Source organism: Melanerpes formicivorus, unplaced genomic scaffold (assembly GCF_026170545.1).
Source record: "Melanerpes formicivorus ecotype bairdi unplaced genomic scaffold, bMelFor1.0.p_v2 SCAF_74, whole genome shotgun sequence".
Classification (NCBI taxonomy): Eukaryota; Metazoa; Chordata; class Aves; order Piciformes; family Picidae; genus Melanerpes; species Melanerpes formicivorus.
In genome coordinates this window covers 1,093,821-1,116,957 of record NW_027142426.1, presented here as the reverse complement: position 1 = coordinate 1,116,957, position 23,137 = coordinate 1,093,821, and the positions used below count along the sequence as shown (strand labels likewise).

General features: G+C 37.4%; 1 protein-coding gene across 16 annotated transcripts in view; it reads left to right on the top strand.

Moving 5' to 3' along the window:
• The window catches only part of ERC2 (ELKS/RAB6-interacting/CAST family member 2), a 461,566-nt gene that overhangs the window by 131,222 nt on the left and 307,207 nt on the right, over positions 1–23,137 (top strand). For all 16 annotated transcript variants that reach the window (XR_010990493.1, XM_068163671.1, XM_068163678.1 and 13 more), the window contains one exon: positions 20,640–20,807. Coding sequence is in view for 15 of the 16 variants with exons in the window: in XM_068163671.1 (XP_068019772.1) it covers positions 20,640–20,807 (168 nt within the window). In the remaining variant the exon portion in view is untranslated. The remainder of the gene's footprint in view (positions 1–20,639; positions 20,808–23,137) is intronic.

Sequence of the window (23,137 nt, the reverse complement as noted above, 5' to 3'; positions counted from 1 at the left end):
CAATTACTAAGCTATTTCATTGTGGAGTTGCTTTTCACAGAAGGAGTTGTTTGCCATTGGAATGGGCTGCCCAGGGAGGTGATGGAGTCGCCATACCTGGAGGTGTTCAAGAGGGGATTGGACGTGGCACTGGAAGCTATGGTTTAGTAGTCATGAGGTGTTGGGTGACAGGTTGGACTTGATGGCCTCTGAATTCTTTTCCAACCTTACTGATTCTATGATCTTTCTGCATAAGTTGATAGAAGAAAAAAATTACTTTTTCTTACTGGATAATTTTTGTGGTGTTTTTTTTAGGCCAGCCTTATCTTTACTGTAAATAAGGTCCTGCTTGCCCCTTCGATATAAGGATTAGTTTGCTTCTTTGTTTACTTTGAAACGTTGCCAGAAATTTAGAGGAGGGGGAGGAGAAGTTTCATTTATTTTATCCCCGTTTTGGATTTTATGCATGATTTCATAAATTTGTGGTAAATACAATGTTACATATTTAATACAGCTTGTAGGTTTATGTTTGCAACAGACTGGAAACAATTGAGAGTAGTTTTCCTAAGCATAACCATAAACATAATGAAGTTTATCCTGCCAAGTGTCAGGCCACAAATAGAGACAGCCACGTGTGGTCAACCTGTCCTCCATTTCTGGGAAAAGTGGCACTGCACCAAAACCCCCCAAAAGTTTAAATCAGGCAGGAAATCTTTGTCAGACTTGACCAAGACTCACATGTGTTGGTGACTCACGGTTGTTGCCCAGCCCTGCAGCTGTGTTGGTTTGTGAGCCAAGCAAAAGTTCAGGCCTATCTGCATTGAAATGCCAGTTGCCTCTGTTATGATTTTCTCTTCCAGCATGATTCTGTGTACTAGTGGTCTGGCAGCAACCTAGTTTAATTTTGTGTCATCTTCTGTCATAAATTTTGAAGCGGTCTGTTGTATACATAGTGAGAGGGTAAGCTTAAATGATGTATATTTTTCCTGGAAAAAGAATGCATTCAGGAACTGTGAAAATATATGAGAACGTTTTTGTTCCATGTATTTTTATAAATTACCACTTTTCTGTAACTGAAATGAGCACTCATTCCTCCTCCTTTAATTACAAAATTCAATAAAAAAGAATGATGCAAGGAGTGGGAGCAGGCACAAATGATCTGGGGGGGAACAGGGAGATCCCATCTGAGCATACAGGTATAGGGTTATAGGTGTATTTTTCACTAGACACAACAAAGTCCTTTGGCCTTACTACAGTGAACTTGAAAGTGCTGTTAATGATCTTTGGAAGGTCATGGTGTTGGGGGAGGTTTATGAGTGCTGGAAGAAGGTGTCTTTATCTTTAAGAAAGGAGAATCCAGAGAAGTCTCACATTGATATCTGGAAAGCTCATAATCAGGAAAGAATAATCCTGGTAACCATTTCCAAATTTATGACAGGCAAGAAGGTGATTTGAAGTAGCCTGCATATGGATTTGTGAAAGGGAAATAATGTCTGACTAACCTGATAACTTACCTCAGTGCCACTACCAGGGCAATAAGAACTTACTGTTCCAGAGTATTAGAGTTGCTACACAAGATTGTGACTGTTCTGTTTATCAAACAGTATTGTTTCTTGGGCTTTTCTTGCTAAATGTGCCACCTAGTCCCTAAATCTTGTGCATCTATTCTAATTTATTCCAATTACTATTTGTTTTCAGCCTGTTTTGCACTTTGAGTAACTCCATTTGCAAGCTAACTAATCTTTTGTTGTAGTAAAGCAAAACTTATTTTAAATGTGAAGTCAAAAGACTTTATTTCTGTTCATGGTGGCATAATATAGTTTGCAGTTATTAAAAATGAGATGATTCTTCTAGCATTTTTTCCCAAAGACATTGGAAATAGGATTAAGATGAAATATATTAACAAAGAGGAAGATGCTTATAGCTAGTTTTGAAAGGTCATCCTTGTTCAAGTTCATTGTGGAAAAGATGGTTAAAGCACAGTTACATAATAAATTCTCACCACTTACCTTGTGAGCAAAGTCACAGAATAGCTGTAACTCTGTGCCTTTCTAACTCTCTCATGCAGTGCATTTCACAGTGAACCTATGCAGCCCAGCTGCTGCATGCCCATCTCTGTGAATTTGAGGAAATCCTCAAGGGTGTTTGGTCTGCAGGTGTTTCCTCATCCAGTGGGTACTTCCTGGTGTTATGTTGTGCTAGGCTTAGTGTTAGCATATCTGTTGTATGTGCTTTTAGTGGACAGGTGGAAGCTGAAGTTCAGGTGAAGCATAAAATCACTTGTGTAGGGCTTGTAGAGCTCCTTTGCCCAAGTGGGTGTTAATTAGGGCATATAATTTAGGGCTGCATGCAGTGAGATTTTTTTTTTTCTATCAAGGTGGAACTTCTGTGTTCCAGAATTTAGCTCAGTCTTCTTACACCCTCCCACTAAGTAATTGAAGAGAGCAGTAACATCTCTGTGGGGCTTTTTCTTCAGGTTGCACAAACCTGGGGCTCTGCCTTTCCTAGTGTGTGTTGTGCCCCAGTCCCATAACCATCTAGGTCTATGATCAGTTGGACTCATGCCAGAATTTCAATATCTGTCATGTACCAGGCAAGTCTAAACTGAGCACAGAGCTCCAAGTATGATCTCACATATTCCAGAGACCAGTTTCACACCCCCAAATTAGGTATTGCCTGTTCTGGTTAGGTGTCTTTGTTTTGTGCTGTTTTAGGTATTGTGAAGAATTTTGTCTTCTGATGCGTAACAAAAAGAAGCATTTCTAGAACAAGAGTTCAGAGTTGCAATGTGTTATTAATTACAATAATTATATTAGTCATACATAAGTCCAAGAATTATTATCCACTTACAGTTCTAAGATAAACAGTTTTATGAAAAGCTTGTATGATATTTAACAGTTCAGTGTATTTGGGGTGGGGGGGTGGGGAAGGCACAGAACCTTTCCTATCAAACAAAAACTATACACCAAAATAACGTATTTTCCTTGACTGAGACAGATTCAGTTTTTATGACTTGAAGAACAGGGTATTTTTCAAACCTTGCCTATTTCAGTTGCAGGATATTTATTTTCTTTTGGTATTTTGCTTATTTGCTTCTGTGGGAACAGTAAGCAAATGGTTTGCTGAGTGGCTGCTCAAAGAGAAAGTGAAGAGAAGCCATAATGGTGATTTAAGTCAATCTGATAGCACCTGCTGTTGCTTGCTTTCATCTCTTCATGAAGGAGAAAATGATCCAGGAGGTGATTATGTGGTTCTCTGCTTCACTCTCCAATTGTTGTACTGGACCCCATAACCATCTCATAGGGAACGGGGATAAAGGCATGGCATACTTTGAAGTTCAGGGCCTCTCCTTATTTAATACTTTTTGAACTGGTTGAAAAGTGTCAGGAGTCATATGCACATGTGGCTTGGCCACATGGGTAAGAAACTACTGCACTGGATTCAGATCTATTATGTTGCATTTTCCCCATCTAGGAGAGTTCATGCGTGGCTGTAATAGTTTTATAGGTCTAAAATGCAGTGGCAATAGTTAATATAAAATTTTCAAATAGAAACAATTGTCATTTAAAATGTCAAATGCAGCAGCTGAGAGTGAACTCAGGGTGGCAGCTCTGATGTGCCACATAGATAAAACAATGAATCCAAAACATATGTTATGATCTCAGTAATGTAATCCAGATTATTCACTGGAGGGTAACAGTTGTGCGTTTTGACTGCCAGAAGTTTACTTTGACTTGATCTTTTGACACATGCTAAAGGTACAGTGTTCCTGTCTTGAGATAAATTGTATTTGTACTCAAGTGGCACTGCCATCCTGCTCTTATTCAAATGAGACATAAAAATTTGATGTCTAGTGCAAAACTTTAAGGGCTCTTATTCCTTAAAAATTATATTTCCTTTCTGCGTAAGATGCAAGGGAACTTTAAGGTACTACAATTTGAGGGAGGGTGAGGAAGCTACTTGCTGTGGTAAAGCCTTAAAGTGAGTGTGAGAGCATTTTTAGACAAGTGATGAGAACCTCCTGGACATGATTGACTTAAATTAGCTTGATTGCTTTTTATCAATTGCAGCTGCACTATTTAGCATAAAAATGCAAAACATCCAAAAATCATTTGCCTTGCAGTGTAGTACAAAGATGGTTTTAGTTAGTCTTTAAGATGTTTCAAATGTTCATTCAACCCAGATTCTCTGAGAATGGATTCAGACCATATCTAGTTACACAGAATTAGGACAGATATTGTACACTTTGAGAAAATTAATTAAGGAAAATATGCTGCCTTATGAATTACATATTTAGGATTTTGGTGTTTTTTTCCTTTTAACTGTGTTAGTGAGTTAAACAGTTCAAAGGTATTTGTTAGAGTGGCATAATCAAACGTCTGATGTTTAAAGCTAAGAGAAAGCCTAGAACTTATTCTGTGATGTGCAATTGTCTTATTTGCTCTCTCAACCAGTGACATGGTTGAAAGAGAAATCCCAAGTTATGTAAAAATAGAGGAGAAAATTGTCGTGTTTAGGATTGCAGCCCGGTGTTGAAAACTTGACCGGGGAAAGGCTGCTACTGTTAGTTAAAGGCTGTTCTGTATATCGTGTTTTGATATCTGATGTCCATTTGCCATATGAATTTCCTTTTTGAAGGACTATACTACTTGCAAGCTCAGGATCCTGTCTCAGAGGTTTCTGGTTTTCAGAGGCTTAATGATTTATGCAGAATGTGACCTTGAGGCTGAATTCTATTTCTTGGATGCTTAACGTTATCTAATTCATAGCAAAAATACTAAGGTATATAAAACTTGCATTGTTTACTGTCATTAAGCACAAGCAGCAATTGTGCTGAAGAACCCTTTTTGTTATGTCAAACAATAGATATTAAAGACTGGTATTATCTAAAGTCAATCTTCTTTACACTTAAGTTTTTTGATACAGGGATGACTTCATTGAGATCAAATCCTATTATTACTCCTTAGATTCATTTACTTGTACATATTCCTCGGATAATGATGTCAGCCTAAGTCTTTAGACAATTTCATGGACTTAAGATGTTAAAAATTGAAAAACAGCCAGATAAGTACTTACTTAATGATACAGTTTCAGTGTCTGAAAACCTATTAAAGACAAAACCTTAAATTTTTATGTATACAATATGTAAAACTTGTACATATATAAAGAAATCACAAGAAAATATGGGGACTATTTATTGTTATTACTATATGAAGAGACGCCTTGTGTTCCTTAGGATCATTCTTTGTTAATGTTAAAAATCCCATCTATATACATAATGTAGCAAGTAAACTTTTAATTTTATTTATTCCTGTGTTAGTTATGCAATACAGTACAGAGATGAATGAGAGTACAGGATTATATTTCTTCTTGCATAAATAATAGAAAGGCTTAGAAAGTTTCAGTTACAGAGGCACTTTAATTGTGCCTACACAAGTTTACAGGCAGGCTGGAGAGATGTTACTGAGAGTATAGTCAGGTCTTGTTCTTCCTGCATATACTTTCCTACCCTAGATTTAATTTTTAGGAATGATAGGCCTACAAAGGCCCCTGTTTTTTTTATAAAGTGAAATGGAAATCAAAGAGGCTAATACAGCTACATATCCACTGATATGCTTTTGTAATACAATCTTCAGGTAGCTCTATATCTAATAAATGAATTAAATTGCAGGAGTTGGTTTTATTCTTCAACTACTAGCTCTTCACTTTTACTTTAAACTTTCTTAGTAAAAGAGTACTTGGAAATTAACTTATTTGATGCATTATTTTAAGTTCTGAAGTGCTTATGTGTTTTGTTTAGTTGAACTGTGAAATGTGTGTCACTGTCACTGCATGCAATTACATATGGAGAGCCACTAGGTATTGTTTAAGATAGCTTGACAGCTGCAGAGAGAAATATTAGCAGCTCTTTAATGTGTCCCTTAACCTAGGAGATCATTGGTTGTCTTTTTTCCTTCTCCTTGAAATAGTATTGTGATACTCATGTCTGCTGATAAATACAACTCACTTTGCATAGTGTAGAATCCCATGTAGGTAATCTACGCTAAACTTCACATCATTTGTGTGTGCATGTATGTGTGGTGACATTGCCCTGGTTCTTGAAATGTATCATTACTTTCCCAATCTTTGAGGAGATTGGAAAAAAGAACAGAATTTCATCCATCTGCAGAATAATCTATGTCTGGAAAAAGATTCCTTTCAGAATGCTTTCCAGGAAAAGGAAAACAGATGAGGAATGATATGGACTTTATTTATTTACTTTTAGAATTTTCTTAAAGGGCAGATTTATAAGACTCCATGTTAATGTCAACTGTCAGAGACCAACAAATGACTTTTCATACTCAGGTTTTATTTCCAGAACTAATAAATCTGCTTTCAGCATCTTCTGCATTAAAAATATTTATAGCCCCATTGTTTTAGCAGTAATATTTGTTAATGCATATACATTCCTATATATGCACTAAATGTATATGGATTAAAAGCATATACAGTAAATGTATATACTGCATAAGCTAAAAAGAATATTAAGAATTATGAAAGAGTATATTGAAAACAAAAAATAGTCTTGCACATATTCTATGGCATATTATCAAAATCCTTTCCGTGGTCATTTATGCCTTCATATTTTAAGGGCGACCTCAGCTGAAAGGTTTAAATCCTGGAAGATTTAATCCTCAAAGTATTTCAAAGGCATACGTTGTAGTACAGAAAATTTCAGCATAAGTATTTTGAAAGTGTTCTATACTGGTATTCTAATTCTGGTGATAGTTTGTATTTTGCCAAAGAGTTGATGATTCATCCGAAGGAACTGCTAACACTGAGCAATATTAGAATTGCTCTTCTGATTTATTTATTTTTTTTTTAGGTTGATTATTTGCAAAAATTAAGTAATTGTGTGCTACACAGCTCTGCTATGCCTGTAATTGAGTTTTGTATTGGAGCCCTTAATTTTGAGCAATTGTTTTCTTTTCCAGTCTGTTTCTTCCTCTTACAATGTCAAGTCATACAAGAATGTTGATTTATTTGTTATTCCTTTGGCTATTTCACCAAAGCAGTGACTTTTTTTTTTTTTGTAGATATCACTTTGAGGCAATGCTGACAAATGGTTTTTAATGTGCTTAAAACCTTGGTATTTATAGCTTTAAATATGGAATTATGTAATTGGCTTTCTTATCTCTTTCACCTAACTAACTTTGTCTCTGAAACTTTTTGCCTTCTGATCTTGGACTTAAATTTTCTCTAATCTTGCTCCTCCTTTCCTCTTTGAATTAAAGTAGTAGTAGATTTTATGCAAGTTGCATATAGTAAGTATTTTCATTCATCTGGAAAAATGTATCAGTCTTAAAGACTGGAAAACTAAGACTATACCACACCACTAATAAGAATCATCTTCATCAGATGAGTTTGAATTGCCTATTTATATCATTCAAAACACTGAGATAGCTTTGAACTTGCTACAGAAACATATCTTTTTGGGTCTCATTGGTCAGCATTTATTAGTGATTGTCCCTTAGTGAAGTAATTAGCCTTATATTAAAAATAATTAGTCTTACAAACCTTGGGGTCAATGCTGTATTTTGCTCTTGACCTGAGTCACACATGTATTTAAGTTGTCTCCTAAATGAATCCACTCCTTGTGGGAAGCAAAAGACATTGCTGTAGGTAGAATGCATTGTGGCTTTACTTAAAACAGACTTCCCATTAAAACTGTCTGTGAAAATGGGATGCAAATTTTGCTATTTAAGGAACTATTTATCGCTACTTATTATATCCTGAGTAGCTCAGAATGTTCTTGCTGGGATATCTCTGTACATTTTTTTTTTTTAATATTTTCAAAATTTAGAAGATACAGAGATAAACAGCTACCAAGTATGTACCTCACTACATGCCAGAGTAGTCCTTTTACAGTCCATTTATGGAACTTTCAATTTGTATTAAAAAAAAACTTTTAATATTACTTACTAATTATTGCTTTCATCAAAGACTTTAGAAGGCGCAGTTCAACTATGAGTATGGAAACAGGTTCCCTCTCCCAAGGTAATTTGTTCTTACATAACTGCTGGGTTTATTGCTAGAAAGATGTAATTTCATTATCTAGTCTCTCAATTTTCTCTCCTTTCTTGTTGTAGCATTCTTGACTTCCAAATTCCATTAAATTTGTATCCTTAGCCTGGTAGAACAAAGAATATAAAATAGGATGTCACATTTAATTCAATTTTGAAGGTGATTTGCCACTGCTCTGCTAGCATATTTATATGTATTCATATTTAATACTTATGATAGAATGAGCTAGGTAGTGTTTGTTTCACAGATTTTAATCTTTTTCTGTAGTTCAGACCCAGTACATTCAGTTTAGTTTGGATTGAGGACAAGTGGTGGAGCTAAGCAGACCTGTAACACTTGCTGGTATTCCAGGTCTATATCAAACCAGATGACATTTACTGTTGTATGGGAGATTATGGTACCTGGCTTGTCAGGAGCGAGGATGTTCAGCTTTTGTAATTGGAAAACTTCAGAGGTAAATTTTTAATCAGAGACATTTCAAGTAGTTAGAAATTTATTCCATCTTGCAGCACTTTGCAGAGAATGCAACAACTCTCTGGAGGAATGTGGGCAGGAGAGACACAAAAGTCAAAATGGCATATTTCTGGGAAAAAAAATGGTGTCATATTTAAAGTTTAGCATATTGCTTTAACCTTCTTTGTTTGATGTGTTCTTATGAATAAATAAAAAATATTACTCAAGATGTTTTATGTCACTCTACTCATGGACTGGCCATAGGTCCTGGAAGATACGCTTGTAGCCAAGCTGATTCCAGCTGGACCTATTGATGTAGGATGTCTAATAAACAAGTGGGTGACATAAACAGGTGTTTCAGTCTCAGAACAGGGTGAATCCTCTGAGATGTCTCACTCCAAGTATGAAATTGAGAGAGAGGTCAAGGGTGCAGCTCACCTCTGTGAGCATAACACAGGCTCTCTAGCTCAGCTAGAGAGGTTTACCTGCAGGCATCTCTTTGAACAGGCTACAAATGTAACGTGCTTTTTGCAAGTCACACTTTCTCTACCATGTCAATAGTATTAGCTATAATAATTTTGTTTTTATCATGTATAAAGCTAACATGGTTACTGATGGTTCTTATACTGTTAAGGAATTCTACACTTTTTTCCCCCCACAAATCAGTTAAATGCATTGACATAACTTTAAAAAAAAGAACATTGTGGCCTTTTAGTTCACTTTCTATTAATCTGTTGCAGTACAATAAAATTTGAGTATTATTAGAGACAGAAATTTCAAAAGTTAAAAGCTTACAAGATTGATAGTTTAGTAAATTGGTTTTAAGTATTTTGAATTTATAACTATCATTATGCTGCTAAATAACATTGACTCTGGAGGGACTGACTTCCTTTTGCAATAATTCAAAAATATTATGACATCTGTAGTTTTATAGTGAGCATAAAATTCAGTGACGTAAGTTCAATGAGGTAAGGTTAGTGTTGGAAGTTTTCTCAACAAAAACTTCAAGTATTAGCACATATGTTATAATTCCCATGTGTTTTCCCAAAATTTGCTGGAACTGAACTGAGTATTAAATTCCAAACTTTGGACTAGTTGCTTTAAACTACCTAATTTTAGCGGTAGGAGAAAGCAAAGATATTAATTTAAATAAACAACTCTTAGGCAACTGGCTGCATTGATAAGATACACATGATCAGAACTCCCTGTGGCATATAACTTCACGCTAGGATGAGTTTCAAAATACCAAAAGGAGTTACAGAATTGTTTGGGCTGGAAGGGACCTGCAGGGACACCTCCTACAAGGCAGTTTGCTAAAGGCCCCTTCCAGCCTGACTTTGAACACTTTGGGATTGGAACCTCCACAACTTCTCTGGCAATCTGTTTCAATGCCTCACCACCCTCAGTGCCTTACCCCTGCGTGGGGCAGGGCCTGGTGGAGAATGCCTCTTGTTGCTGGGAACTGGATGGGGGGGACAGATGGGGTGCTGCCTCTCCCCTGTTTCGTACCACATGATTGTGGGGCTTCTGATGGCATCTTGGTCTGTATCAAGAACAGTGTGGTCAGCAGGAGCAGGGAAGTCATTCTGCCCCTGTATTCAGCACTGGTCAGGCCACACCTTGAGTCCTGCGTCTAGTTCTGGGCCCCTCAATTTAGGAAAGAAGTTGAGTTGCTGGAACATGTCCAGAGAAGGACAGCAAAGCTGGTGAGGGGTTTGGAGCACGAGCCCTATGAGGATGGGCTGAGGGAGCTGGGGTTGCACAGCCTGGAGAAAAGAAGGCTCAGAGGAGACCTGAAGGGAGGTTGTAGCCAGGTGGGGGTTGGTCTCTTCTCCCAGGCAACCACCAACAGAACAAGAGGACACAGTCTAAAACTGTGCCGGGGAGGTTTAGGCTGGGTGTTAGGAAGAAGTTCTTCACAGTGATTTGCCATTGGAATGTGCTGCCCAGGGAGTTGGTGGAGTTATCATCATTGGAGGTGTTTAAGAAGGGTCTGGATGAGGCACTTGGTGCCATGGTTTAGTTGATTAGATGGTGTTGGGTGATGGGTTGGACTTGATCTCAAAGGTCTTTTCCAACCTCGTCTGGTCTATTCTATTCTACGAATATCCTCCTAGTGGCTACTGTAGTCATGAGGTCTTGGGTGACAGGTTGAACTGGATGATCTTTGAGGTCTCTTTCAACCTTATTGATTCTATGATTCTAATCTAAATTTTGCATCTTCCAGTTTAAAGCCATTGCTCTTTGTCATGTCACTACATGCCTTTGTAAAAAGGCCTTCCCCAGCTATCTTATAGCCCCCCTTCAAATACTGGAAGGCTCCTATAGGGTCTCCCTTGAGCTTTTTCCTCTCCAGTCTGAACAACAACAACTCTTTCAGCCTTTTCTCATCAGAGAGGTGCACTCCAGCCCTCTGATAACTGTTGTGGTCATCTTCTGGATCTGCTCCAACAATTCCCTGTAATTCTTTTGGTGTGGGCTCAAATCTGGGCACAGTACTCTAGGTGGGGTCTCTTACAAGAATGGAGTAGAGTAGGATAATGGCCTCCCTTGACCTACTGGCCACGCTTCTTTTGATGCAGCCTAGGATTTTCTTGGTTTTCTGGGCTGCAAGCACACAGTTTGCTTCTCATCACCCACCACCCCCAAGTCCTTCCCAGGACTGTTTTCTATTCATTCTCCACAAAGCCTGTCTTTGTACTTGGGATTTCCCTGAAACAGGTGCAGGTCCTTGCACTTAGCTTTGTTAAGCTTCATGAGATTGACATTCACCCACCTCTCAAGCCTGTGAAAGTATCTCTGGATGACATCACTTCCATCCAATAGGTCGACTGCGCCATATAGCTTGGTGTTGTTGGCAGACTTGCTGAGTCTGCACTTGGTCCCACTGTCCATGTTGCTGACAAAGATGTTAAACAGCATTTAAATCTTAACTATCAGCTAAAATCTTTTCTAGTGTAGTTTGACCTGACTGTGTTACCAATTTTCTCTTTTAAAACACAGCATGATCTGGACTAGTGCAAAAGAAAAGAATGGAAGATAACTCAAGACTGATTATTTGAGTTGGTGGCTGGCTTAGCCGTCAGGGAGTGGGACTGGAATCTTTTTGGATGTGAGATGGTACAAGTTTGTTTGCCTGATGTGAACAGCCAAATTTATAAATCATCTGATGTTGCTTGTTGTCTGTTCCCCTAGACTACAGTGTAATCAGCTGCTTTGAACTCCTCTCTTTTAGTTGGTTCTTAAAGTGGTGAAGTATTTGAAAGACAGTACAATAGGCTACCCTTTAAAGAATATAAAGCCTGTTAACAATCAGCTCTGTAATAACATGCTGAATTAAAATGTAAACCAGAACATCCCTAATACCAAGAGTAATATGGGTGGGAATGTTGTTGAAATAATGCTTGAAAGGGGAATTTTCCTTCAGAAGGGAAAAAGCTCGCTCACTCACTTATGGTTCAATTTGGAACAAGAATTTAAAGCATATTAATTGTATGAAATTAAAGAGTCTACAGCTTCAGAATGTAGCAGAGTTCTGCAAATTGTGTTTTGGATTTTACATAGATCAGATGTTTTTGAAAGGAGTATATTATAGTATATTATACTATGGATTACCATGTACAGCTATTGCTTTAAAAAAAAAATCATGGTTATCATATCAGATTGAAAAATGAGGGTTGAACACAATGGGGAAATAGTTGTAATTTTATTGTGTTTTAGAATAGTTGTGGATTTTTTTACAGGCTCTGAACCAGAGAGTGCAGTTGGGAGATTTAAAGAAAGCACATGGCATCCTTTCTGTGCTTGCAACTCAATTCTCATATCTACAAAAAGGCCTGTATTAGGATATGGTCTCTATATTCACTACTCAGTACTTCTGTAGAAAAAACTGAAGTGACAGCTTTTCTCCTCCCACTGCCCATGGTTTAGATTAGCTTTTGTAATCAAAACTTTGTGTATCTCATTTCCTCACATACATACAGTTGTATAAATATAGGCAGTAAGATCTTCAGTAAAAGTCTGGGTTTTGATCTCTCAGCAAAGATGGCTGCATGATATGCTAAGAGAGCAAACAGTGTCACAAAAAAGTGCCAACAGCCCTGTGGAGCCTGAAGTGGTCATCAAGAAAGGAGAGAATGATAGTACAAAAATGAAGAGGCCTGACTCTCAGACCCAGTGGCAAATACTGACTGCAGTGTGTGCTGGAACAGGGGTGAGATTAGGAAGGAGGTTGACAGTGGGTTACAGTTTGTGTTCCTTTACTCCAGCTGCAATATTAATGCTTGACTAATAAACTCAGAGTTATTTTAAAAAACTTTACATCCAAATCTTTGCTTACATGTATTTATTTATGATGGTAAACCAAATATTTCTTAACAGTGAAACACTGTAGTGCTGCTTTGTGTTTCACTTTCTCATGGAGCTCCATAACACTAAACCCACTTTCATAAATGATATATATATATATGTCAACAGTAAGGAACTTCAAGAAACAGACATCACTATTGGAGGTGGTGATGAGCAGTGTGATGGCATGAAAATTAATAACATTTGACTTTGAATTTGGCAAATTTTGCCATTTACATGAACTTTTCTTTGTAAAGTATAACCCAGTTGTGAAGTTCCTGTGGTGTTGCATATTTCCGGGGAAGTGACAGAGTTTATTGCATTAAGTTGTTGAAATAAGTAGTTGCTGACGAAAAAGAAGTTAGACATTTAGAAATTAAAGAGCAATTTACTTCAACAGAGGTCTTTGAAATACTTTGTGTTAGCCATCAGATCTCCTTTTGCTACATTTTCCTGGAAAATAAGGGTAGTCTTTATATTGCCAAGTTTTGCTAGTAAATGTACCACCAAAGCTTGGGAAATACAAGTCAAAGACTCTTGAAAATTGCATAGTGCTGGATGAAAAGCCAAAGAAAGGGCTTGTGTGTACCAGAAATCCTTATCCTTTCAAATATAAAAGTATATATCTGATTATATTTAAAATGCCATTAATGTGAAAGGAAGAGCAACAAAATGGCAAGCATTTCACCTACTATACTGGCACGCTTCATTTAGGATACTTCATTGTTCCATTATTTTTGTGAAATATGATTTCACAGTACCGCTTTCAGGGAAGAGATAATTTCTTATACTGGAAAATTCATCTTGGTTATAAATGCAGTGGTGTATTTTGCTCCTTGTCTTCTATGAGATGAGGAACTGATTTAACCACGTTTTGGTTTTACACCACCTGGAGGTTCATGTTTGACTTATGAAATGATGTCATACATGCTTAGCACCAGACAGATACCATACAGTAAAAGGTCGCATATGGTTCAGGCTGAGGTAGTTTTCTTTTGCATTATGAGAATGTAAAAGTCTTGGCTCACGATTACTAGAGGCTGAAAGAAGGACTTAGGGAAGGAGAAAATGACAGGCATGACTGATTCTTGAAAGCCTTCACGCTGAATTCCTATGAATAGAAAATAAACCTGTACAACTAAGACCACACAAAGTATGAGTTGCCTCTTAACTCTCCCAGACTGGCACAGGCTCAGCGTTCTGAAAACTCACGTAGATCACTCATTTCGGAATAGCTGCTTGCTGTGTCTGTTGGTTTGGGGTGATGTTACACCTATTCTGTCAAAACACCCAGGTTTTATTATGTAGGTGCATTTTTGAACTGAAGTGTTCTGCTGTGTCAGTCTCAAGTTACCTGACCACAGATTGAGGAGATGTAAGAATATAGATGACAGAGATTGGAGTCAATACAGCTGACCAATATGATTGAGTATTGTTCCTTTATTGTTCCAGTATTGTAGGACTATAGTGAGAGTATAGCACAGTAAAGTAAAGCAAAGAAGAAGAAGTGAAAGGAAAGGTAGAACTGCGTATCAAGGGAACTTCTACAACTTATATAAATTCGGAGAGCCTCGTAGGCATAGCTTCATTGGTTCCCTATGAGTGCCCACACATCTCACTATTATAGATTATTGGTCCAACTGCTAATGACATGCAAGGTGGTTGATGCAGGTGCATGTCCTGCTGTTCCAAGATAACTTTCTATGTTTGTAGCTACCAGTGTCCTGCTTTAGTTACATGCTGCAGGCACAGCACTGTTTTGCTACACTGCTAGCTGGCTCTGCACTTATGCTGAGCATGGCCTACCACCACGTCAGGCTCTAGGCCTACACTGGCAGATTGCTCACACTGCTCGTCACTGGCATTGCCACATAAGACAGAGATATCTTTGGCAAACTTTTTTTTTTTTTTTTCCTCTTCTTCCCAGTGTCAGGACCCTAATTTGACCTCCACATAAAAAGCTTCTGGGGAAGGAGAAATAATTCTGTTTCCTGTACTTGCACGGAGAAAAGGATGACACAGATTAAAAACCATACTCTTTTATAAATACTATCTGTTTCTGGTCTTTAAGATGTTGGTCTGAGTTTCCTCATAGGCTTGGTTTTAATTGTAGTATATTATGGTTAAATATGCCTGCACAAAGGGAAATAAATAAAGGAGTGTCAAATAAGATATTGTCTTATAAAAGAATAGGAAAACATGAGATTTGCAAAAGATTAGTTTGAATTTCCATGGTGCAGAATGAAATGTGGAAAATGCTATGTCAGTAACCCAGGTCATTAGCTTCCTCTCATCATATTTAAGAACAATTTAGAATAGAATAGAATAAACCAGGTTGGAAGAGACCTTCAAGATCATCGCGTCCAACCTATCATCCAACACCACCTAATCAACTAACCCATGTAACCAAGCACCCTGTCAAGTCTCCTCCTGAACACCTCCAGTGACGGCAACTCCACCACCTCCCCGGGCAGTCCATTCCAATGGGCAATCACTCTCTCTGTGTAAAACTTCCTCCTGACCTCCAGCCTGAACTTCCCCTGGCGCAGCCTGAGACTGTGTCCTCTTGTTCTGGTGCTGGCTGCCTGGGAGAAGAGACCAACCTCTGCCTGTTTACAACCCCCCTTCAGGTAGTTGTAGAGAGCAATAAGGTCACCCCTTAGTCTCCTCCTCTCCAGGCTAAGCAGCCCCAGCTCCCTCAGTCTCTCCTCATAGGGCTTGTGTTCCAAGCCCCTCATCAACTTCGTTGCCCTTCTCTGGACTCGTTCCAGCAAGTCAACCTCCTTCCTAAACTGAGGGGCCCAGAACTGGACACTTCTGTTTCATCAGAAAGGTGAAATTTCTTGAAGAAGGAATTTCCTTGTAATTGTGTGGAACTCAAATTCTAGCTAGAACAGTCAGCATTTGCTTACCTATGATTCATTGGGAAAGGATAGTTTAACCTTCTAAGCATGGCACTGGATTTGCTGTGACTTGATTACCTCATGGGCTATTATGGAAGTTTCAGAGTCCCTGACAGATAACATGTGGTGTTAAGCCTATGTTTCCTATCTATCTCTGGCAGCAGCAAGGGAGGCTTTGTTGGCTTTAGGGCAGGCAAAACCACTGTCCTCCTGGAGAGGGAGGAGTTGGACTAGGAGGTGCAAGGATGGGAACAGAGGATCTGCCACCTACACATGTGCTTGGACATACCATACTCTTTCCTTCTCAGTGCTTTGTCCTTATGTAAAGTAGGACTGCTAGGATTGGTACCCTTTGGCTTTTGAAAATCTTGGAATTTTTTTCACAGTATAATTGAAGTTGTACTTCAGTTATGCTTTAAAGATTTTATTTAAAGCTCCCAACGCTAAAAGTGAATTCTCAAATGAAACATGAGAAAATCTTTTGTGGGAACTGGGGTTCTAGGCAGAAGTTGTAGTCAGATTTTCAGTCCATGTGCAACTTCTTAGGGAAGAATGAAATTGACTTAAAACACATGAGTGTTTATTAATAAAAATGTTAAAATGTTACCATGGAGCAGAAAGAATTGATCTAAAGTGTCAACTATTTACATGAAGGCAAGTGGAGTAACCTATTTATGACATTAACAAGAAAACAATCTTGTTTCTGGTTATGCAGTCAATTCAAACAACTTGGAAATACTAAGTGTCTGATACTTTTTTTTTTCACAGTCAAGGTAGTAACCTTGTGCTAACTAAAAGGGTGTTTTTGTTGGGTTTTTGTGTGTGTGCATGACCTGAACCCTAACTAGTGGAAGGAAAGATGGAGATTGTGGCTTTGCTGTGGACTTTCACATGTGTCTGTCTCTGGTGTGAAAGAAAATCATCATGCAGCATCTCTTAGTTGAATTTTTGTCTTTGTTCAAGGAATAGAAATAATACATTAGTCACTTTGCAAGCTGGCTAATGGTGGAAGGAAATGCAGAAATGCAGTCTTGTGATTCTCTGTAATTAACAGCTGTTTGAGGGCAGGACTGAAGTACTGAGAAACTGGAGTGGACAGGGCCCTGCAATCCTTTCCCACATAGGCTGGCCCTCACAGGCTTGGATTTCAATGCCATGTACTCATCCTCTCAACCCTTCTTGTGCTCCTGAGTTTTAATGCCTACAATCCTCAGTCCTGAGTTGAATCTAGTGAGCTGTGATGACAGGGTGTGGGGGAAGAAATTAATGAAGAGTGAGGATTGTCTGCTCAGCTCTTAGGGTGGGAACTGGGAGAGAAGACTATTGAATGAAAAACTGCTTGGTTCAGCCAAGCAGAACAGAACTGTATCAGCACATCTGTAAGCTACTGTGTTATCCCAGTCATTAGGGAATGGTATCAGTGCTTGGTTTATCAGTGAGTGTAATCACCCAACTCCCGTTGGCTTCAAGCATTAAGCTTCTGTCTAGTGGCAGTTGGAAAGAGTTGCAGTGCCTGACTACAGTGAGTCCCTTTGAGGAGCTTCCACTCCTATGTTATGATGAGCTTCTCAGCTGCAGTTTAAAAGCCCAACAGAGAGTTTTGTGATTTGACTTAAGGGATTGCTTTCAGACATGAAACAAATAAGTGATTAAGTATAAAGAAGATGTGGTAATGAGTTTCAGATGAAGTCTTTTATGTTTCTCAAAAGAAGTCTGGAAGTTTGCTGCTGCTACTACAATTTCTTGTTTTCTAACTAAAAAAGTAATCTTTGAATCTCTTACTGCATATTGCTTACAAACTACAAGATCCTATTACTGTAATAATGTGAAAAAAAAAAAGTTTTAAAATAAATCTAGTGGAATATAAATCTGTTTTCCAGTGTATAGAAAACCAATGAGCCATTTTAAGAGCAGGAAGAACATGCATTTTGAGATCCAATAGATCATCTAAATTGCTCCCAAACCAAGTTTTAAAATGGCTTTGCAAAGACTTTTGCTTTGAATAAACTTGGCATTGCAAAACTTAGAATAGAAATAAAAATAAATTAGATTTGCTGATTGTTTTGTGCTTTACTAATCGTGTGCTTAAAATAACATCCCATCAAGCTTTTTATTATGAATAACCTTTATGGATTTGGATGCAATGTAAACTTTAAAGCCTTGTTCTTCATTTTCATACATTTATGTTTGAAATTTGGATTAGTGAATCTGTCTTCCCGCAGCAGTCTTGTAGGTGGAGAATTATTCTGGAGTTCCACATCGTACATTTTCAAGCTAAGCCTTGGCTTCTCAAAGGCATCTCTTGAAGCCAAAACAAGCTTGTGTGAGTCCACTTAATGTGAACACCTCATGGTTTCAGTGCTGTAGAAGAAAACAGTGTCAGAAAAAATGGCCTCTATTCAAGGAAACCTACCTTTGCAATAACAAATCGCACTCTCTTTTTCTTAGTTCTCTATGTTTCATGGTATTATAATGTCATTCTAATGGCTTGAAAACCTTGCAAAGGTTCTCCATGCCCATGCTGCCACCTCTGAGTGCTTTCTGCACTACAGAGTGTCTTTCTTGGTTTAGGTGGAGCGGAAGGGCAAATGTAGAAGTAGGTCTATAGCAGTATTTTTAGTACCTCCTCTTCTGGACTCTCCATTTCAGTGTGTTAACCAGCCTTCTGAAAAACTGAAATATTTCTCTAGGAATAAAATACTTGACTGCTGTACCCCAGGCTTGAATTTGGGAGTTTGAGACAGCACAAGGAATGCAGAATTGAATCCGTAACACTTAACACTAACAGCAGTGGGTTGGCTTTGTTGATCTCTTAGGATGTCTAAAATTGCTGACAAAATTTCATGGGTCTATACTGTATTTTCATGTATTACTTTGTTTACAAGTTAGCCTTCAATAATATGAGGCTGACAAAATTTCATGGGTATATACTGTATTTTCATGTATTACTTTGTTTACAAGTTAGCCTTCAATAATATGAGGCTTGATATATCCCCACCCAGTATTCTATGCTTTGTTGCCTGTAAGCTGCTCAGTGATTAATTTGTAACTGTATTTCTGAACCGGGATGTGGAAACATGTATGATTTAGTGAATGTGCTCAATGAAGGGATCAATGCATGCAAGGTGTAACTGTTGAAGTACTGGTGGTTAAACCCAAACATGTTCTTTTGCTTTAGTGAATTGAGATGTCTACAATTTTATTACAAAAATACCAAAGGTATTAAGAATTAAATTTACATGATGGGTAGTTCTTTGGTGAATTAAATTCAGCCCCTCAACCTCCCTCCCGCCCTGAAAATTTTTACATCAGACAAGGAAATTGATAAACATTTCAAACTACAGATATACATTCTAATTCAGTTTATTTTCTGGTTTTGTGGGGTTTGGGTTGGTGTGGGCTTTATTTTTGTTTTGTTTTTCCTCCTCCCTCCCCCCTTCACAGTTCTTTGTTTATTCAGTCTAGCTCTCCTGGCGTTGACTCGGCTGGCAGCTGAGTCCTGGCTGTCCAGAGGGGTTTTCTCCTTCTCCCCACTGCTTCCCCTTGTGGTAATTATTCTAGACAGTACATATATAGAAAGGTATTATTAAAGTACTAGGAATTTGAAGCAGTGAGGTAGGATTCTTAAAACTGCTTCCAAAAAAGTTGCTTTTATGTTTAGCTCTTTATTGCTTCCCCCCATATGACTCTTTTTTTGTGGGTTTTGACCTGGATCCATGTGCATGTGCCTACTGCTGTTGCCATGCCTGTCACATTGTGCATGTTTTCCTGTTTTGTGATTTTCCTCCCTGAAGAGGCAGTTCCCTCCTCCATTTTCTTGAACAGGTACCCTGTCTTAAATTTTCCTTTTTCTTGCCATTTTGTTCCTTGCTTCAGCAAATGTTTTTCTCTTTTTGGATAATAATATTTATTCTGCTGTCCTTGAACATAGCTACTGCTTTTTCCACCCTTGTCCTCTTATTATGGGAGCGTGTGACCTGTTTTTCCTCTTTATTTCTAAATGCTTTGATTAGAACCTAAGGTTATAACAACCAGTGTCAACTGATACCTGGATTTTTTTTCCAGACAACCAGCAGATATTTGCCTGAATGTAATTTGAAAACTGTTTGAACTGTGTTAAGAGAACAATAAAACAGTGTTTGAGCATTTATATACCAAGTAATGAGAAAATTAAGGCTACATACACTGTCTGGACTGTTAGAATCCAAGGATTTTAAAATTAGATTTATTATTTAGCACTTCTAAAGCGAAAAAAACCCAAAAGTTATGTCATGTAGAGCAATTTGAAGTTCTTCATTTCTACTTAGTAAGATCCTTGGAATATCCCTTGTTTTGGTTGATGGATTTGTGTTTACTATGGAAGAGTACAATAAGGCCCATTTGTTAAGGGGCTTATATGATATACACTGGAAAAAAGGGAAGAACCTCTTTTTTTTTCCCTACTTGCCATGGATGTTAAATAATCTATTTTGAGATTACTGAACTGTACCCAAAACTGTGTATTGACTGTGATGACTGATGGGTCTCTTCATAGCTTTAATGGGCAAATTGAAAACTGTCCTGTATCATGTACTTAATTTCACATATTTAATAGGTCAAGATGATTTGGTTTTTTTTTTTTAGTTCTTTATGCATATGCCAACATAGGACAGATTTAATGCTATTTCATGTTTTGTCTATGGTACTTTTTCTATTGATGCTTTGGTACTAAAAATGCTTTCATTTTTTTATTACATATTAATAAGTAAAAGAGACACTTAGTCCAAGATAAAGTTGGAAAATCTACATAGAAAAAAACCTATTTCCTAAGTCACAAAAATAGAAAAAGGCAATTAGATACCAAAGCTAATGATCTTTGCTGGAACCTAAATATGTTTGATTTACTTGCTGTAGGTTGATGCCTTGCGGTTGCGACTGGAAGAGAAAGAAACCTTTCTAAACAAAAAAACAAAACAACTTCAAGACCTCACAGAAGAGAAAGGAACCCTCGCTGGAGAGATTCGAGATATGAAAGACATGTTGGAAGTAAAAGAGAGAAAAATAAATGTCCTTCAGAAAAAGGTAAGATCACTGATGAAAGAGTATGTCAGTATGTCATAAAACTTTTGAGGCACGTTTAAAGGAAACAAATACATTTCTTATGGTATATTGCTTTTAGTATATTAAAAAAAAACATGCAAGGAGCAAGTCTATAATAGATATGTAGTTCTCTAACATAAAATATGTACTACTGTTTTCCATGGGATCCTTTCCAGAATATTGTATCTTATTTAAATCATATATAAGGTGCTGCAGTTTCAACAAAATTACTGGAGTTAAATGAAATTCCTAAAAATTCTGACACATTATTCCTCAGTAGGAGGGATTCCATTGTCCTTACTAACACCAATGATTGCTTTGTCTCTATAATGTAAATAAAATGTGTGGAACTGCTAAAAGATCAAGTTACTTTTTTTTTTTGCTTAAAGACTTTAGGGGAGAGGAGGAGTGAAGAAGGAATCCAAGTTAAGTCAATTATTTGATTACCCTGTGAGCTAAAGACATTAAGAAGGGAGGCTCTCTCCAAACAGCTTAGTCTTATTTCTAATTTTCCACAAATGTAACTAACTGCATTTAGTCTCTTTGGAAGTTGGATTTAATCATTATAGTTTCCACCCAGAGGAATGGGGAGGGAATTTTGTGGAAAGGCAGCTATACAAGGGTTCTGCATATAGGAGTATTTATTTACATTATCTTTTCCTCACACTCACAAAAATATTTACATTAGCAGGTATGTTCTGTGTATCACTATCCTATATAGATGCACTTGTGAGCAGACAGATAAATGGAGGAAAATTCCTGGCATCAAATATATTTTATTATTACCTCTTCCCTCCTTTTACAGCCACTCTTTGCTCTCTATTATTATGTAGGTGGTTCATGTTACTGTAGATTTCCTCCAGGATTCATATAGCATTCACATGGTCTAGCTGTGTTTCTGTCTGCAGTTGGTCAAATACAAGCTATTAAAAGCCAGGTCCTTATTTTCCAGAAGCTGAGATGACAGCTTTTTTTTCAGGCCCAAGAAATAAAGCCTGTAAAAACTGGAATATAGGTACTCATCTACTTAATCTTATTTTTGAATATTTGCCTTATTAGCAATACTGATGCTGTAAAGGTAGCAAACTTCAAGTGTTTTATCCTGTGATGAATGCTAATTAGTTATGGATATAAGTTGAGAATTTTGAAGAAAAGAATGCATCTTTTCTTATGTTTTGTACTGAGAGCTTGAAGAAATAGATCAGTAGAAGTAACACGTGTTCATCAATTAAAATTATGCAATGAATAGAAATCATCGCAGAACTGTCAGCACTGTCATGGCCATGTGCTCAGGAATATGCAGCACAGTGTTTTTCTGGTTTTAATACATCATGGCTATTTTATTAGGGCTTGCAGATGGTCTCGCCTCTTTTGCAATGAAAATAATCTCTGTCAAACTGCATGATCTGTCCTCACTAAATCAGAGAGTAAACACATGTTCTATCTTTGAGCTCTAGTATACAATGTGACTAATCCTGCTAACTACTAGGTGAAAAATTGGAGGTAGTGATAGGTTGATTCTTGAAAAATAAAAGGAGCACCTATTTTTTTTTTTTTTTTCTTTTGAGGTTTTTATTCTTGTAAAATGCTTAATCAGGAACCTTCTGAAGTTTGCTGGGGTTTTGGTGGGTTGTTTTTTTCCTATAGTCAAAATACTAGGTTTACTTAGAGAAGACTGAATTATAGTGATTACTTATAAATGAACAATTTATTTTATCATGAAATATTATACATAGATTTGCTTCTCTGAAGCAATTTAAAATAACCACATCTTAATATGTAGCTGTTAGCGTGGCTAAAATGCAAATATAAGATGACCATTTGAGTTTTATTTTGTTTGTAGGAAAAGATGTATTTGGAAAATCTATTTTAAAAATTACCCTTAGGTCACATTTTCAGCTTTGGATCATTGTTTTGCTCTTGCCTTGCTTCCAGTATGTTTGGAGTTAAATTTACACACAGACTGACTAGAGAAAAAAATGTGATTGAAATATCATCATGCTCCACTTAGCTCTGTTATTTAAATAAATCCTGAAGTATCATAGTCTAGATGCTTTCACTGTTTACTTCCCATATGTCTGGTGTACAGGTCTGAAGTAGAGAAGTATGTGACCAATGGAAATCCAGGCTTTGAAATTAATCTGGAAAATTAATAATCTACTTAACTCAAGTGTTCACCTTCATTTTGGCAGTGCATGTTAAATCATGACTTCTCATGCTTAGTTTCTTTGAGGACCCTAGCATCCTTGGCAGTAGATACAATCTCATCTCTGGTCCATGATACTTGCATGTAAAAGAAAAGATATTCAGTG